The 19,061-nt window shown below is 37.3% G+C and overlaps 1 protein-coding gene across 11 annotated transcripts in view; it reads right to left on the reverse strand.

Moving 5' to 3' along the window:
- Positions 1 to 19,061, reverse strand: part of ARPP21 (cAMP regulated phosphoprotein 21) — a 207,028-nt gene that overhangs the window by 96,443 nt on the left and 91,524 nt on the right. For all 11 annotated transcript variants that reach the window (XM_082754978.1, XM_082754976.1, XM_082754985.1 and 8 more), the window contains 8 exons: positions 15,501 to 15,669; positions 13,589 to 13,794; positions 12,717 to 12,758; positions 11,773 to 11,862; positions 7,521 to 7,668; positions 6,245 to 6,323; positions 4,881 to 4,940; positions 3,855 to 3,995 (listed from right to left, as the gene is read on the reverse strand). In XM_082754978.1, the coding sequence (XP_082611104.1) occupies positions 3,855 to 3,995; positions 4,881 to 4,940; positions 6,245 to 6,323; positions 7,521 to 7,668; positions 11,773 to 11,862; positions 12,717 to 12,758; positions 13,589 to 13,756 (728 nt within the window). In that variant the 5' untranslated portion in view covers positions 13,757 to 13,794; positions 15,501 to 15,669. The remainder of the gene's footprint in view (positions 1 to 3,854; positions 3,996 to 4,880; positions 4,941 to 6,244; positions 6,324 to 7,520; positions 7,669 to 11,772; positions 11,863 to 12,716; positions 12,759 to 13,588; positions 13,795 to 15,500; positions 15,670 to 19,061) is intronic.

Raw genomic sequence — 19,061 nt, forward strand, 5'->3', positions numbered from 1 at the left:
TAAAAACAATACTAAAAGTCCTCCATTTTCTGTGCAATGTTTATCACTTATATGGCTGAGAATGAGATTTTTTTTTAATGTTTGACAGTTTTGTTTAGGCAGAACTTTGTAAGATGTTACACCGGGAAAAAAAGATATGTTGTCTGAATTTCAGAAGACATACTGAAATATAATTTGTTTTTAAGACCCACTATTCCATAATGAGAGCGGGAGTACGGGCTTATCTTTTGCAGGTTAAAAAGCATTTGGCTAGTTGAGATCACCTCTGTGCTTTAGAGTTTAAATTCATATAAAAAAGTTAAACAATATGATTTGTTCATATTTCAATTAAAAAAAAAAAAACACCTCAGACTAAACCCCTCATTATAAGTAGTCCTCAGACTGAAAATGTGGTCATTAAGGTCTGACTGCATTCTTTAGAGGTTCCATTGAGAGGTGACTAAAGCTCCAAGATTGCAATCCTGGAGAAAATCCAATCATAATGCATTTTTACTATCAATTTCCCCTCTCTATAAAACAGCCTGGTTGACCAAAGTCACAGCCCTCCTTCCAGCCACAGCCTCCTCAATGAGCACATTCTCCAATTCCAAGCCCCCTAAAAGGAGGTACTTTTTAACTGGCACAGGTACCCAAAAGTGTTCATATGTTGCTCTATCAGATTGCCAACTGAAGAAAGAAATTAAATGCCCTCAACCACTCCATCCATATCCTCCATTTGACAGACCCTTTTCCATACTGTGGTGCATCTAATATAGTCCTGTTCACCCAATCTTCCCACCCAGCCCATTCATCTCAAAGCCATTAACTCTTCTGACACTTGTGCTTCCAGGCACCTGTGGGCAGTGAAAACACGAAGTCTCTGCTGAGCAAAGCGAATCCACCTCTTTTCCTGGAGTGAGGAAACAACTCATCGCCTGCAAGTGGGAGCCAAAATGTGACATGAGCCCTCGCCCAACTGCAGAAATAAGCCACGTGGTGCTTATTCAAGCCCACGCAGTGACTCCACAGTCATATGCTCTTCTCCAACAGGCGCGCACTCACAGAAGTAACAGGCAGCACATAATTTCTAAATCAAAGAACTCAAGCCTTATCAGAGTATGCAGCTTACGTATTTTGGAAACTATATGGCATAAGGAAATAATTTATTGACAGAACACAAATCTTCAAAAATATCTATGGGGTCCCTCATAATATCAAGACTCAGGCTTACAGCACAGCATAACTACACTGAACTGCCCTTTGATTGCTCTCCAGATACTCCAGTATGCTGGATATTTTCCAAGTAGTAATTAATAGAGTCAACACATTCCCAGTATTTGGTGTTGGCTCTGAACTACATAAAATTGTTTCTCCTGAGAATACTGAAATGAAGCACACATGAAATCACACTGCACACTTTCAGATGTGGAAATTGTAGACTATTTGGTATGGATAATAAAATCTCATCAACCCTTATTCATACTGGATAACAACATCTATTTTCTGTCAGAGCCAGGAACATTTAAAAAGCATGCTGTCTTCTCCAATTATGAAAAAAGAAAGGACTTTTAACAAAGCTTTACTTTAGAGCAGTACCAAAGTATTGTAGATAACACACTGGAAGCACCATGATGCAATATGAGCTCTCTATTCAGTTATCTACCATCAAACACTGCAGAAGGAATAAAAATCTGCAGTTTATATGGTGCTTACAGAATGGTTGTACTCACAGTAAAAATGAGGGCCAAACCCTGTGTTTATTTCTGGAAGATCTGCACATGAATGTTGTCAGAACCAATTTGTCTGGCTGTATGACTCGCCTCCAGCCTGCGTCACCACCTTGAAAGCTGAAAGGGTCATCGGAGCCAGCACGCCCCTGCAGCATCCTGTCCTCAGAACTTGCTCATAGACATATCAGTTAATGCCTGGTAACCAGACTTGCTTTCTCATTCCCACCACGCAAGAAGCCACAGCTTCACCAGAGTACTCAGTTTCAGCTGTTGAAGAGGTCTAAGACTCTGGTGTCCTCTCCAGAAGTGCTGTGCAAGCATTTCCATCAGTGCTTCCAATGCTATCAATACAAGATGCGCAGCCACGCAAGGTGTTACCAGATACTAATGTGATGATATCACATTACCAAGTCAGCCAGGAGAAGGCAATGCTGCAAGGGAAGGTCTGTAGCAGTTGTTGCACTACAGAGGTGATAAACACAAATGGAAAAGGGGCAACTGTAAAGAGAGGAATGCCTAAAAAGCTTTCAAATGTGATTGCGTTTTAAGAGAAAAGCTTTTTTTTTTCCTCATTTACAGCTTAGAAATGAACACTAGTTTGGTGCATACACAGCTTTTTCATATTCATACCAGACATAGCTCTTGCACAGGGTGGCAGGTATTATCAGATCCTAAGCGTTAGCAGTTTGAGCATCACATTTATCGAGTTGCTGTAGTTCTCTCAGCTTTCAAAATCAGACCCTTGGAGCATGATTTATTTAAACCTTTAAAAACATTGATGTGTAAGTGTTATTTTTCAGGTGCCTGAGTGTCTCAGGGATAGCCCATGAAAAGAATATACAAGAAATTTTCCATGATCTTAAATTTACTTCACAAATATCGAAGGTTTTTAGAGTTCAGAGAAATAATACTATCGTGCTAGGCTAGAGGGACTACTTGCTTCTGCAAGATCAAAATCTGAGCCTTCTACAATAGAAAATAATAGCATTTAAAAATACACACACATACATACATCCTCAGCAGTTTGAGTCAAAGTAAATCATCTAGCTACTGGAAGTGATACAAGCAAGGAAAAGCTGCCTTGCTGTGGGTAAATACACCTTTGCCTGATGCACTTAGTCACATGATCTAAACTTTTGGGCAGACCTGTGCAGTACCAGGAGTTGTACTTGATGATCCTTATGAGTCCCTTCCAACTTGGGATATTCTATGATTCTATGATATGTAAAAGAAATAAAGGTTTTTATTTCTCCTACTAATTGAATACAGGAAGTACGTAATTTTCAAATCGGGCTTTCCTGTTCCAATACCAGATTTCAAAACTGCATTATGCAGTTGTAATTACTTCCTCTTCATTATGTAGTTTATAGGTAAAGAGGGAGAGTAAGACCATTGTTTCCATGATAGTTAAAGAATAAGGACATTCGGCAGAAGAAGTGATGCTGATAGGCACAGACATGACTGCATCTTTGTTGAATTAGCCAAAAAACTGTGTATTGAGCTTTTACTAGCTTTATAGAAGTTCACAAAGGAGAGCATAAAGTATGTCAGCACACATTTAACCTGCCAGAAATTTGAACCAGAATGCATTTGAACCACCAGATTGAGTTTATAACCCGTAAGAACTCCACGGTCTCTATGAGATCTGAAAATAAAATGAACTAGAAACAGGAGGAGAAGAAGGGAATGAACAGTGGCAGGTGGTGGAGAGGAACCAAATGCTAAATAATCAGGTTGGGCAGACAATCTTGAAGCAAGGAGAGCCAGAACGAGGGAAGAGGCAACGTTCCAAGTAAATTTAGATTACTTAGGAGTATACATGTGAAGTAATAAACTCATTTCTGCAGTAATTGGTGGCACTAAGGTGTCAGGGAACATAACATTCCAAGGTACTGGACACAATTCTTGCAAAGAACAGATTGGGTTGATTTCTCCTTAACTACCTTTAAATCCTTAAACAAGCTGACAATGCTAGCTGTGGAGGCATCCCTGTCCTCCTCTCCCACCCTAGAAAGTGATAAACAGTATTCACTCAATACAAAATGTGTATTTCTTACATATAAAAATGGAAAAAATTACACATAGTCATGGTACCAATCAGCTCTTGTGAAAGGGAACAAGGAAAACACAAGAGACGCTACTTACATTCTGGTATTGCTGGTCTTGTTGATGATTACAGATTTTCCAGTTTGATCCACATTGTGATCCATTCCAAAGTAAGCTGCCACTCTGTGTACGAGCATCCTCTGATATGATGACATCTGAGGGAACTTTTTATAGTGATTACTGGTAAAAAGAAAGCAAATTACACTGATAATTACATTTCCCTCTGAGCTATAATTAAATGACAATAGCAATGCATTTCATAATTCAGTGGACAATAACCGAAAATTTCTCCTTTGTGTGTTCACACATAGGTATTTGCTACAAGAAGGCAGACAAGAGAAAGCAATTGCATTTACAGTTTCTAAAAAGCACATTTCCACACACTACAAAGCTCACACATTATGCTATTGACTAGACATGTTGTACATGGGGAAGAACTCGCTCCCCACATACACACACACCCTGCACAAACAATCCGTCAACAGCTTTCTGCCCTTGTCCCAAAGATCAGGCACAGAGCAATGCTGGAGGGCACATACTCATTTTTCCTCTCTTTCTGTCAAAATGTTTATTTCCCAAGAGTGTAATTTCCTCCTCCTCTTCTATTCTGACTCTCTACTTTTTAAACCTGTAGAAACAGTTTATAAAAAACAGCATATGGTAGTAACCCTCCCTCCCTCCCCAATGTTTAGTTCTGTTTTCCAACATGCTGGAATAACATAGCACACAGGGAAACCTGCATGATAGCATATTTGATTGAGTATGTCTACTTAGAAATACCTGAGTGGTATCCTCTGCACTCAGAGCTTGACTAGTATTTTTGGACCCAAAAGAGTGGAGTGCCAGTAGAAGCCACTGAAAAATTATGACACGAGGAAAAACAAAAGGTTCTCATTTACATCCACCGTATTTTAAGTAGACCAAATGTGTCAGGAAATAAAAGCCTGATCTTGCAATGTAACAGGGCTCAAGAGTGCTGGGGTCCGTATGAGCATATCACTCACTCAGTTTGCACTTCTACACACACACACGTGACTTTGTAACTGAGTGTGGAGCTCTACTTACTTGTTGTCACTAATAAAATCAATAATTTCCTGTTCCATTTTCAAGAGTATCATTCTGTCCCTGTCAAAAAAGAAATGCAAAGAACTGTAGCATCAACTACCAATAGCCATTTTAGATTAAAATATGAGTATATCAATATTTGTAAGGCAATTCTACAAGCATGGTCAGCCACCATGATTAAAAATGAAATGTGCTTTGCCCTTGGCACATCTTGAGAAGATTCCACTCTGCATTGCTGGAACTTCCCTGACATAAGCAACAGATTTAGCCCTTCCTTCCTTAGCATGGTCTGAGAGTGCTTCTAGCCACACAGGGCTGTGATCAGTGGGTTGCAGTCCCTGCAAAGAATAACCCTGACTGCTATGGATAGCTCTGGTGCTTTATCACCATTGACTAACCTAGTTCTTGAAAGAAAAGAGATGCTGTCCACAGAAATTTTCAGCATTTTGTCAGACACACATCTTTTCCTAGGCATTGACCATTAAGTGAGAAGAGTGGGCAAGCTAATCTAGTTAGAGGACACAATGGAGAACAACACCTTTGAACTGTGACTCCCAGGAGGCAATGTCGCTCTCATTCCAAATTCTGTTTTCAACTGGAAGTTCTCAGATGTTCCTTCTTTTCCTCCTTCTCCTGAAGAAGGCATGCAAAATTTTCCCCTGTATAGTCCCACACCTACAATTCAGCTTGACAGAGTCCAACACTCCTTAGCGCTTTTGAAGTTTTTAATGTTGTGCAGATAAAACAATTCAAGGACTTTATTATCTATACAAAAGGTTACACAACCTATTAGGTAACTAATTATTCATAGCTTTCCTTAATTGCAGTATTATATGGTATCTACTTAACAGATTCAATTGATTGAACATTTAAAGCACAAAGTATAAAAATGTAACAGATTCTTCCTTAGACATTTAGAGGTAAATTTAACTTTGATATGAACTAACTGTTCCAAATGAAAATTGGAAATACCAAAAGCAGAATTCAGCACTATGCACACAGTATTAATTGTGTACAGCATTGCCAGAAGAAAGCTACTTTATACTCACGTACAAGTCTTCAATTGTTCAATTGTAATGACTATACTACTGCTAAAATCATGTAGGGGCTTTATGCAAGAAGTTAAGGACAAAGACCAGATGACAAAAAGTGAAATTAGAAGATAAATTAGAAGGGGAGTAGGAACCAGTGACTTCTTATAGCTTTTTGCTCAGCTGAAAACCTCCCTCATTTGTATTTTCCCTCATAACCATCTCCAGAACTAAAAAAACATGGTGTACAGTTTATGGGATTCAGTTTATAGGATTTCTGAGAATGTCAGCTACAATTTCAAGAGTACCAGCTCTAATGCAGAAAATACCTACCTGGGGTTATTCTTTAACGTATTAATGAGAAACTCATGCAGATCTATGCCTGTTGAGTCTGTATACTCTTGACTGAAATCTGAAAAATAAAAACAAACACCCCCCTCTCATTTATTTTATTTCAACGGTTATGATTAAGCTACACTGTAAACCAAATTTCATCTTCCAGTGACAATCTGTGAGCATATGTGGAGTTTACATATTCATTTGGAGTTCAGGTGAAAAAAAACTACTCTTGGAACCATTGGGTGGATGTGTGTGATTCCTCTATAGTGTTTCAATGAGAATGCAGAACCAAAATTGGACACTGAAGGAAAGTGTTGGTTATTTGAAAATCATGAGTTATCTTCAATGCCAATCAAGACCCTTCCATGCTTTTCTTTTAAACTTTGAAGTTTAAAAATAATTTTATCCATTGATACATCTTTGCATCACTTAATATACGCTATACACGCAGAAAGTGAAGCATTATGCCAGCGGGAATATTATTAGCATAAACAGACTGAAAACCCAGTAATGCCTAAGAGTGGGCAGGTAATGGTGATGCATGACAGCAGTTAGAATTAATTTTTCAGTACTGTCGTACTGCCTGACTCAAAGGCGTGCGCAGATCCTCAAGCTGGCGTGAACCGTGAGCGCTCCATTGAAGCCAACTGACAATTCACACCAGCCACAGATCCGCAGCCAGGTAGGCAATGATTATTTTTAGAGATTACGTTGCAACCCGGTACCACTGACAAATAAAAATACATTTTTTTAACACTGTATTTAGATACAAAAATCAAACAAGTCATAGAAGGTGGTAATAGATAACAGATAACTAATAGTAAATGGCAGTACAGATTAAAGGTCACAGGTGGATTTCCTTACATCATTTAAGAGAAATTCTCCAAGATAGAGGAGCAATACTGAAGAGAATTACTCTGCTGTCTATATTGCACAAATGACTTGTCAGTGTATTATCATCAACAGGGAAAAGTATTAGTCTTACACTTATATAATCACACCTTTACGCATATATGTTCATGCTATCATGATTAAGGCTTCAGAAGAATTATTTTTACACGAAAATATGTATATATAACATCTACATTAAAATAGTTCGGACAGTTTCTCACTTTCAAAGCCCAGCATTTGTATGAAAAACACTCATGCATACACATTTCATGTTCTGAATTGTCTCAATTCATGAATACATTAATATTGTGTATTTATGCACATAAAGAAATGCATGCTTGTTAAAGTAATTATAACAATTTAAATATTTCAATTTCACCTTTTGATAACATTCTGATCTTGTTTTTTTCACTGTTTTTATCTTTTTCTTTATTTTTATCCTTTTCTTTTTCTTTCTCATTGTCATCCTTACTAGTTTTGTCTTCTTGCAAACTAGGAAAACTTGAAAGTTGTAGTTGTATTGATTCCTGTTGGGAGGAAGAAAAAGATAATTCATGGCCAGATTCAGTACAGTTCCCATGACTTTTAACCTGTGTAGATTTGCATTAAACTGTGCATGGCTAGAAAATCTAAAGCCAGATACATTTCTTTCCTTTTTTTCTTTTTTCCCCCTCCAGGAGAATAATGACATCTTAGAGGCCAAGTTCTTATAGTAGGTGAATTTATTTCCTATTGTTTGCAATCTATAAGCTTTTATTCTACTTATGTTAGAGGTACATTATTCTCCACTTCAATAACTCTCCTCCAAGAATTGCTAGAACAGTAAAATGCATTTCATATGGGCTTTAAGTAATTCTAAAATTTAACATCTGTTAAATATGTGACATAATGATTTATAGATAGATGCAACTCCCCCCCCCCCCCAAAAAAAAAAAAAAAAAAGTTCACGTGAACTGCTTTGTACAAGAAAATGCAGTATCAGCCAGGCTGAGCTTTTGAGCTCTGACAGAAGAAGCATGCCAGCAAGTGATGAAATCAGTTGTATTAAGAGGGCTTACTAAGTTTTTGGGTACTTTATATTTAAAGACTTATGCAAACAGGCCTTTAGCTTAAGGGGTGAATTGTGCACCACTACTTCCTAACAAGTTGTGGTAAGTGAAATTTTCCAAGGCATCACAAATTTTATCCTCAAACTTCAGTATTTCAGAGTCTGAATCCTTTTGAAAGCATATCTCAGCTTTAAAAATTAATTAAAACCAAAAATTCAAGCTGTTTCATCTTTTCTGATTTGCTTTAAGGAACTTACTATTCCCCATTTAACAACATTACTTTGTTTGGACAAAACACAAATCGATACATATTGAAAAATATAAATAATGCCATGATAACCTCCAAAGAAAACAAGCTGATTGTACAAAACTTAAGTGATCATACTTCTGTGTTCACATTTTTTGAAGAAATAAATGGTCAACTATATGCTTTGGTGTAAAAACGCACACTTGTATTAAGCTGTGACAAAACTCCCTGATAATGCAGTATTTAATACATGAGAATCCTGCATGCCCAATAAATTTCTGGTATCACATTAATGAAATCCAAATTTATCCTTAACAGAGAAAATCTGAAATTCTTGAATGCTAGTAAACTCCCTTATGTCACAATTTTTCAAAGAATACCAGCATTCCAAAAATATAAATATGAAACTTTAAAGTAAGGGCTTTTTTGGGTGGGTTTTATTTTTATTTATTTAATTCTAAAGTAACCAGGTCATTATGAATCCAAGTGATACTTTCAATATATTTTTTAAAAATAAACCTTAGGTTTCTGGATGTGTTTGAGATTGTGTGTGTGTGTGTGTGTGTATTTTGTTTGTTAGTTTTTAAATAAGAACTACAAATCAGTCACCACAACACATGTAAGACAAAATCCTTACAGAACAAGATATCAGCATAAACATGCCATGGTAAGACAGGAATTGGATAGTTTCTCAGCTTAATCAAATGTGGCATGGATGACTCAAAATGTAAGGTACCATAAAAGAGAAACAAAGACTTAGAGCCCAAATTTAACCTTAAATACCATCTTTAATCCCTGCTTCTCTTAGTTCTGGATGACAATATTAGCCAAAATCTGAGTGTACAAAGGGAACAAGGGGGAACTCCTGGCCTTCTGAGATAAGGATAGATAGGAAAATGTTTGCTAACCTGCTCAGTTGCTCTCAGGGGGCTAATGTTATGCCTGCTTTCTTTCACTTCAAATGGCAGTTCAGTTTCTCATTCAAATCACATGTTTGGATCAAACACTGCCAAAAGACCCTGAAGGACAGTTCTGATTCCCTGAACTGTCTAGAGTAAAGTGAGTGTGCCATTAGCTTTTCCAAACAGAGGAGAAAAATGTAACTGGCTGTGCCATTCTCAGGACATTAATCTTAAGCTTCACAGTGGCTGTTAAAATGCACTTATTTCATTGAAAAGAAAAAGGACAGACTTTACACATAAGCACACATATGAACATACAATAAATACTGTCTTACATGTAACATAATACTTATATATTTGATTGCATTAGAAGAAATACACAAAAGGGCTGTAGAGTCGTGAAAGCAAACTACTGTATATTTTGTTACAGTTTTATTGATTTTTCTCAATAATAAAATACAACGTTAATAAATACATTAATACAAGGTAAGTATAGTGAACAACAAAATAAATGTTCAAATTGCAATAACACACTTATTGGTCAATAGTATAACATTAAAAGGCAACATTCCTTGTAAGTAAGGACATAGTGAACCATCAGGTAAGAGTTCAAGATCAAGTAATACAGGTAAACAAGTTTTTTTTCCCTACACAGGGGAATGAAGGCAAGTTTTCAAATATAAATACAAACATCAAGTCTGCAGTACAATCCATACTCTGTAGTTCCGGCAACGTACCATACATTCTCTGGTAATTAATTTCTTGTGCTTTGTAAACCATTAAGATAAAATAATTTAAAAAAATATTCAAACTGAAAATAAGCTTTTTCTCCTCTAAAGTGAAAGCAAAGCAGTTAGGTTGGCACAAAAACTTCTGTACCCTTCAGGCAGTCCAAGGAGGAGACTGTAGGTCCAACTTTCCACGGCAAAGCTGAGCTGCTTTCATTAGCAAGAGGTCAGCAAGAGCAAAAATGTAATTCCTCTCTCATTAATTAGACCCGGCCAACTGCATCTTTACAAAATGTATGCCAGGGTCCTGGGAGGCACCTTATCTTCCGTTATTGTGTCATTATGGTCAAGGAAATCCTTGCCATACGTACCTGGTCAGATCAGTTAAGACCAGAGGCTGTGTGGAACTCCTCCTCTGCCTGGTGTTGGGGCATGACCTGGACAGGAGTTTTACCTCAACACCTGCCAGTCTCTTGGAGGTGTGGTACAGGACCTGTGCAGTACATTAGCAGCTACCGTGCCATACTTAGTACAAATTCTTTATATTACTCTCCTTTTCATTCTCCATTAAACAATAGAAAATACAAATGAAAGCAGAACAAAAGCCACACATCTTGAGCAACACATGTTAAGCTAGAAGCATATACCTACAACAGAACAACTGATAAAATAACCTATCAACTGCATAAGCGTCATTGTAGAGCAGTAGAACATGTAGTAGTCAGTCCCCCTGCTAAACAACCTGGTTTTTGGTCTTTCAAGGAAAAAAAAATAAAAAAGAAAAAGAAAAACCTTTTCATACTTATGAGCTAAGAGGAAAGCTGAATTTGTTTTATTTCAAGTCAATAGAGGAAACTGTGATAAAGTACACTTAAAGTGATTTTTGTTTTTGTGCTAAGCTCACAAGAAGTTATTTCCTCAAACTCTCTCTATGGCTGATCTCATTTGCACATGCAAACTATATGCAGAGCTTGTGGTTTTATTTTTTTTTTCCCTTCTTAAGTCTTATTATTAACAAGCAAACAAATATTTGATTTTTTTTTGCTTTTGCTTTTGGGGGTGGAGGGGGGTGGTTTGAAGCGAGTCTACAAAGACTGCCACCAGCATTAGACTCCAAGGTGAAGGGACAGAACTCTACCAGCCACTGGGAATACCACGCTACCAGTACAGATAAACTCAAATACAAGCTTTTTGATACTGGAAACTCTACACCAAGAGTTTAGTGAGCAAATGCCACTCAGTAGGAGGCACCTTTGACTCTATCAAAGTATTTCTGAGAGTGAAGGACCTGTAAATTTGATGTGACTAATATGAACTGGGGTCTCAGAGGAACCAGAAACCAGAGCATAATCATAATTGTAACCATTGCAGTCTTGAAAGAGATAGCCTTAGAGAAAAGAACATTAATATTTTTTTGATTGTTACTATTTTTTTTTAATCTAAATTCTTTTGAATTCTTTTCCATTTGCTGAAATTTTCAGGGGGTCTGGAAAAAAAAAGCAAACAAATCCCTGTGACAAAATGTAAAACTAGTGTTTTGAAATAAAGTTCACGCTAAACCAGGTAACTTCATACAAATGTGTTTGTTGTTGGATGTAATCTTTCCCCCAAGAAAGACATTGGTAAATGCCCAATTAAGTAACATAACCATGCAACAGCACATGGAGTTTAACCATGCAGCTAACAGCAATGACGGTAAATGTACCTGATTATCATGAAGACTTTCTGCTCCCGGGCGAGGGGATGTCTCTTCGCAAACAGCAAGACTCCGGACAAGTTTTCCTTTAGCTCCTGACTGCATAAAAGAGAAAGAATGCAAGAAAGAGAAAACTCCTGCCGACCTCAATTCGCATAAGCTGCACACATCAGCTATTCCTAAACATCCCAAATAACTGGTATATACCCACCCAGAAAAACCTTATCTGTCTTAGATGTGACATTGTAAGCAATGAGCCACTTGCCACATACGGAAGGTGGTAGCTTTCTTTTTGCTTTTAATAATTTCTGTTGCAGTTCGCTTACTTCATCTAAGTCCATGAAATAATTGGAATAGTTATTCCAATTCAAAGCTAATTCAACATAAAGTATAACTCAAAGGTTCTCTATTTTTTTTTTGCTTCCAGTAACATTATACCAAAGGAATACAGACAGTAAAACCTGCAAGTTTTACAGACTCGGCACTTGAAAAATTGAAAGAAACTTCCCCCCCATGCTCCAAGAAGATTCTTTCCCCACCCCACATTTCCCCAGAGAGCTAGTCAGTCTCTGCTCCTTTACAATGAGATTACACCATTAAAATCAAATTCAAACAAAAACGTTAACTTCTAAAGCAAAACCAGTGATTTTTTTTCTTCTCCACTGGTGCACTCAAACACACATGCTGTCTAACAAAAGCACACACAAGCTCAGCAGCACGAAGGCATGATGGATAAAGGGGAGAGACTGTCATAGCTTAATCTAGAGGAACTCTTCTGCCTTTGTGCAGCAAGATTATGGGGTAAAAGGAAAGACAAAATGAGAAAGGCAAGGAAAAAAATACAACCACTTGATGAAAGTCCAACATTTCAACTGTAGACAGACATTTGATTGAAATTCTTTATCCTACCATTACACCTCAGCATGCAATTCCAAACAGAGATGGACCATTACCTTGGATCTCTTTTTCTGCTGGTTCTGGTTTGCACCTCGTTTCTGGTCATAGGAGAAAAAAAAAAAAAAAAAAAAAAAAAAAAAGCGCAGTAGTTATCATTTCAGGGGGAAAATGTGCATGACAAGAGCATTACCAACAAATAAAGAGATAAAACCACTCCTAGAATTCTATTTTAATGAGGTGCTGATTGCAAAAACAACTTCCCCAAACCCAGTCCAGAAAACAGGGAGAACAGAGAATCATCTCTGCTCACTTTATTCATTTAAAAACATGTATAATAGCAAAAATGTTGCATAGTGATTTGCAATTTTTGCATATAATAAAAGGTACAAGAAAAGGCATACTTAAGTAAATGCTCCCCCTCTCCAAATTCCTCTTAAATTGTAGTCTTCCTTTATTTTATATTCCACTGAGAAAAAGGATTTAGACCCCCCTCATTTGATAGTCTTATTAAATTACCTTTTTAGGCTTTGCATAACAAGTTTTTGTAGGCAGTAACACCTACAAACCAAACCACACATTAAGTAATTATTTATTAGTATTACCTCTAAATTCATGAGATCAAGGTAGTTTTCTAAATCCCCAAAGAGGGAAAACAGTCAAATATTTCACCAAGCTTTAGCACAGATGTGTAGGAATTAACTTCTCAGAAAAATTAGTAACATGGACAGCAGCCTAAAGAGCTTGAAAGGTGTAACAAAAATACTTATTTTATAGGGAGATAAAAAGGACAAAAATTAAAAATAAAAAAGAGACAGTCTAAAATTATGAGAGAAAAATAGAAGCATAGGCAACGGAAGAGATCATAGAAATGGAAAGGCAAGCAAAACACATTAATACGTAATACACACATTCACTTTTCGTGTCTTACCTGCAGCTCTGTCTTGGCATCACTCAGTTTTTCCTCCTTTTCCTCTACTTCTGAGCTTTCAGATTTATTAAGAATACAGTTGTCTGGGGTCGCTTCAGAGAGGGCAGACTCCTGTTCTTTCACAGCTTCCTCTGCTGTCTCCTGGTTCAATTTACCTTGTTCAGACATTCTTCCAGACAGAAATTAAAATAACAAGATTTGGTGACCTGAAAGGTCAAGATACCACAACACAAAAACACATAAAACAAAACATCAAGAGTGAATTTTTATTTTACTTTTTTTTTTTTTTTTTTTTTTCCCTCCTCCCAAGCAAGTTATTTAATCCCGCTCAATACACAAGCCCAACCAAGCAGCTCAGGATCTGAAAGCTACATATGCCCCCGGTGAAGTGATATAGTTAATCAACAATTTTGGGTAACAGCATAATTAAGTTGGGATAAACAAGCAGAGCTCCAACCTAAACAGTCTTGGTAGAAAACAGACATAAGGTATGTCACTGGGACTCCCTGCCCAGCCCACTGCAGAGGTGCAGGCAGGGATGGTGAGGGACCCTCTACAATGGAGTTCAGTGACACCAGGCAGGGAAGGACCCATTCTGCCTCCCAGGTCACTGGCATGCTAGTGCTCCCCTCCTCTAGACCTTTCTTTCTTTTAAGAAAAAGAAAACAGTCAAAAATAAAACAAAAAGTAAGCACCAACGATACCACAGCTTTTCAACCTTCAACCATAGCTTTTGCATATGGCAGAAGCCTATAGCACTCACAATTGGTAAAAAAAAAAAAAAAAAAAAGATGAAGTCAGTTGGAGAGGTAATAACAACATAAATAAGAAATCTAAATTTGGCAATAAAGCTCTCATGGTCAGAATTTTCAGGCATCAAACTGACAGCTCCATTATTAAAAGTCATAAGCCACTTCTCAAGCCCCATGTCACTCTTAAGCACTGTGAAAATCCTACAGGAAGCCCTTGTCAGGTTATTTCTAACGAAGATATCTCAGCTGAACTGCATTTATGCTCAGCTCACAATAGGTTGTTGTACAGAAGCTTTAAAGGCTTTTTAAAGTTAAAGCCTGTTATTATTCTCTCTCTAGCTCCCTCTCCAAGCCTCCCCCACTTATCAACTGTCAAATGAGACTCATGAATAAATTAATTTCCCCACACCCCCCCCCATCCATGTGGCTTAAGATGCATTTTAAGAAAAAAAACTGCAGTAGAGAAGAATAGAAAGTCTTCTGCAATATCTTGCCACTTCGCAACAATGATACAGTGGCAATTAAACAAAAACACACTTTGCCAAGTTTCTTTTTATGGCTTGTAATCAACACTCAACAGATCCATCATCACGTACCTCCAATTTTTTAGGCTTCTTTAAAGTGAAAAAATCAAACATGCTAGCATTTAAAACCTTACTAGTTCAAGTTTATGCTTATCTTTTGACATGGTAAGCAAATAAAATCCTTCCTACATGATACATTAAAACACTATTTTATTTCGAGAAGAAATATGGATTTTGCAAGATAGGAAACTACTGGTTCATAAACAAGGCAACTGGAATACTAAGCTTATAAATTCGATCACAGTAAGCCAATTCAAGACTTGAGTTGGCCTCATTCTCCCCACCCTCCTACCCAGGAAGTGTAATGGCATTGGCTATTCTGCTACAACAGCTGAAACCTGAAGCACTTTGATAGCATTTCAAACCAGGATGAATTTCGAGACCAGGAATTGGTCTGTTAAAAGATCTTTGATTTGTTAAGGATTTACAATCAAAAATCGCGTACAAACAAGTTCTTTGTGGGCACATTATCCTGGTAGCTCATCTACATACTTGCATAACATTCAAAAAAAAAAAACCAAACAACAACAAAAATTACAGTCATAGTTTATCAGCCACACTGAAGAAACCATTTACCTGAAAAACTGCTATAATTCCCACTGTCTTTCTAGCGTCTTCTGTTGCTCTTTGCTAGTTATGTCCACACAAATGATCAATGACAACTTGAGTCCCATGTCCCCATTAACAGTTCAGCATGCCAATCTCCATGCTGGTTCTTCAAAGAGTTTGACAGATCATCATCAACCTGGAAAAGATGAAAATTAAAAAGTAATAGTGGTAATGATCATTGTACGGCTACGGATGCAATAGATAGGACCAGTTTTCTAACGCTAATGACCAGCTTCAAGCAAATCACTTTCACAGCTTGATCCAGCTCCACCTGTCTCAAAACTGCCTGCTTCTTCTCTAATGAAGGCTAGAGCCGGCTGTTCAAGTCATAACAGCTCCTACGCAAAGAGCTAAAATTAACAATTGCATTATGCACTGAAGATTACTCACTTCAATTTTAACCTTTTTTAGTGAATTCCAGCACTTTTCATTATAAAAATCATATATACATATTTATATATAAGCTCATCTGTTTGCTTCAACAGAAATCAATGTGGGAATGAGCAAGAAAGACTTGAATGTTTTTAACTACAGCTTGTGCTACAATTAAAATCTCAATATTCAAACAGGATTGAAAAAGCAGCTAGATGCTTTTAGAAAGTGACTCCCTCTGCCAGGGCGGTAAGTTGAGGTGCTTGTTTAATAAGCTGAATAAAAGTTGAAATGGTCGAGAATATGAGGAGAAGAAAAACCCCATCCCCCCAAACACTGCCAAAAATAACTTCCTTTTCAGGCTATGTGTAGAGTACATAGGAGATCTCCAGGTTATCATCAGGGAAATAAACCTGAAGAAAGAGTTGCCTCAGCAATGTAATATATGCTGCGCATCAGGACCATGTTGGCCAGCTGAAGAACTGGTCTGACAGAAAAGGAGCACTTCGGGACAAATCAGATTTACAAGCCATGGCTACATGCACAAAAACTACAGATAGGAAGAAACCCACAGCATTCTGCTTGGGAAGAAGAAAAAACTGAAGACTGTTTCAAGTCTAATATTAGACGCCTTGTTTCTGAGACACACTTGAAATTGCACCTTGTTGCAATTGCCTTGCAGTATGTTACCATGCACAGGGGCTCACAACATTAATGTAGCTGAATTTCATGAGACAGAAACAGAATTTAGCACAAAAAACAAGTCCTGCTGCCTCCAGAATCTCAGGTGCACCCAGAAAAAGAGCACACAGCTCTGTACACTTCTATAAGCCTACAAACTAACATACACAGAAGTCTTTCCTTCCCTCAACATGCTTAATTTGTGCAGAGTAATACAGAGTATGTCTTCCCACTTACTTTCTGGTATTTCCAACAGGATATTTTCAGTAAATTTATCTGAGAAATACACTTTATTGATCACTATGAGAGTGCCAAAGTAACAACATGGAAAATCATGCCTAAGCAATCAAGTGCATGTAAAAACAGACTTCATGGAGCCAATATCCACCCAAATCAAAACAGACACAAACAAACAAACAAAAACAGGGAAGAAGAAAAAAACACACACACACACACAAAGAAACCCAAGGAAATACAGTGTGTTACAGTTTCACCTGTAAAACAGCCAACCAGAGGAGATAACATGCAATCAAAAGCTTTCAAAACTAACCCTAGAAATAGGTAATCTGTACCAAAATCAGAAAACAAAAGATTATTTCAGGATCCTTCAGCATTACAAATTAACTGTTCATAAAGCAAACAAACAGAGCAAAACAAAAATAGGCTACAAACCGAACAAACAAAGGGTATTAGATCCAGCAAGTGATCTGCCAAGGCTTCAATAAACAGCATTTCTGGTCCTGTGCTACAGATGCTCAACATAATCTTATCATGCGTTACCAAAGACATATTTCTTCATAAGCTGAATTCCCCATATTGTTACACTTAAAATCTCTGATGCCAACATAATTTTTCATTGTCAATCTATGAGAAAACCACAGAATCTTAAGTTAAAACAAGAACAACAAATCCTGTATATTTTCCCAACAAAAAGTGGGAAAATAAGCTTACAGCGTGCAGCTACCATTTTTCAAACCTGCAATGCAGGTTTGTTCGGATGATTTTAGAAATTCCTTCAGAATTATCTTCTGAGGGTGAGAAAAAAAGGCAGGAAGAATTAAGACATATACCTGTCAGAGTCAAGCCTTTGCCTTCTCTTAATATAAATTTCCTCCTCCTTCATTAGGCAACTTACAAGTGATGACTAACCCTTTACATACTACAATACGTAAAACTACATTTCTGGTTGTTTGGGTGATTTTCCAAAGAGACTCAGATTTCTACAAAATGCTTCAGGGAGTATATAAATAGCAAAAAGGCATCATAGCCATCAAAAGGCAAAATAGGCATTAAGTGAGAGATTTTAATGGAAAATACATTTCTATTTTTTGCATGTTTCCAGGATATCTAGTTATTCAGCGATGAATGCACTTTTTGCTATTGTCAGTCCTGCAGCGACAGCACTGCCATGGAGAAACATACTGGATTATTCTCTTTCTTGCACATCAACAGAAATGTCAGTGCTGATTTGACTGTCAAACCTTCAGCACCAAAGTGACACAAGAGGCTGAGCACATGCACTTGGGGTTTTGATCCTCAGGTAGAAACAGCAAAGCTTGTTGCTAGGCAAAAAGCACGTTCCTCGTTTGCAAGTGAGACAAATGTTATAGAGGTCTTGGATCTTTGAAGTGGTCTACAGAAGCTTGTGACAAAATTTGAGCCTCTAATTCCTTAAAGCAATCTGAGCACTACACACAGCACTGGAACAAAACACAGGTGCACACGAAGCTTTTTTGTAGACCCTCTTGAACACAAATGATATCTTCAGTTAGCAAAGAATTTATGAATGCCAGCTGATCAGAATATGTTGCAGGATGAAAATGCTATTTCTTTTTAAACGGTTTTCTTTATCAATAGGATTTTCATTTCAGAAGCTGAGGATGCTACCAAGCTGGAGCAGATACTGCCAAGGCTCAGAGGCAAAAGGACAAAGAAGGAGCATACATTCATACAACACATGCCATGTGGATTCCAAAAACAAAACAAAACAAACAAAAAAAACAAACAAACAACCCACTAAATTCAATGCAGGAGTTTAGAAACTATACCCAGAAGGTGAGCTGTCAAAAAAAAAAAAAAAAAAAAAGCACAGAATAGAACAACAAGCAAAAGCATTAGAAAGCCCTTCTCAATGAACATCTGATCACTGATTATCAACTGAAATTAAACAGAGGCTTCTAACAAAACCCTAAAAGCCCACCATAGGAAAGGAAGCCATTCCTGTATTAAGTACCAGGAAATATTTTCATGGTCTCAAAGGTATTGCATGCTTCTGTTACTAAAAGAGGAATTTTGAGATTCTTATGTATATATACATATACATAATATGAATAAATATCATCATGTCCTAGTTCAGAAGAGAAGATGAGCAGGTTTTAAGCCTAGTTTACTAGCCTGAGTTTACGTAGGAGCAGGCAGCAGCTGCACACTGCCTGAGCGACAGCCAAGTTTCTTCTCCAAATAAAGCTGCCATGG

The sequence above is a fragment of the Aythya marila genome, assembly GCF_965140915.1.
Source record: "Aythya marila genome assembly, chromosome: 2".
In the NCBI taxonomy this organism is placed as follows: Eukaryota; Metazoa; Chordata; class Aves; order Anseriformes; family Anatidae; genus Aythya; species Aythya marila.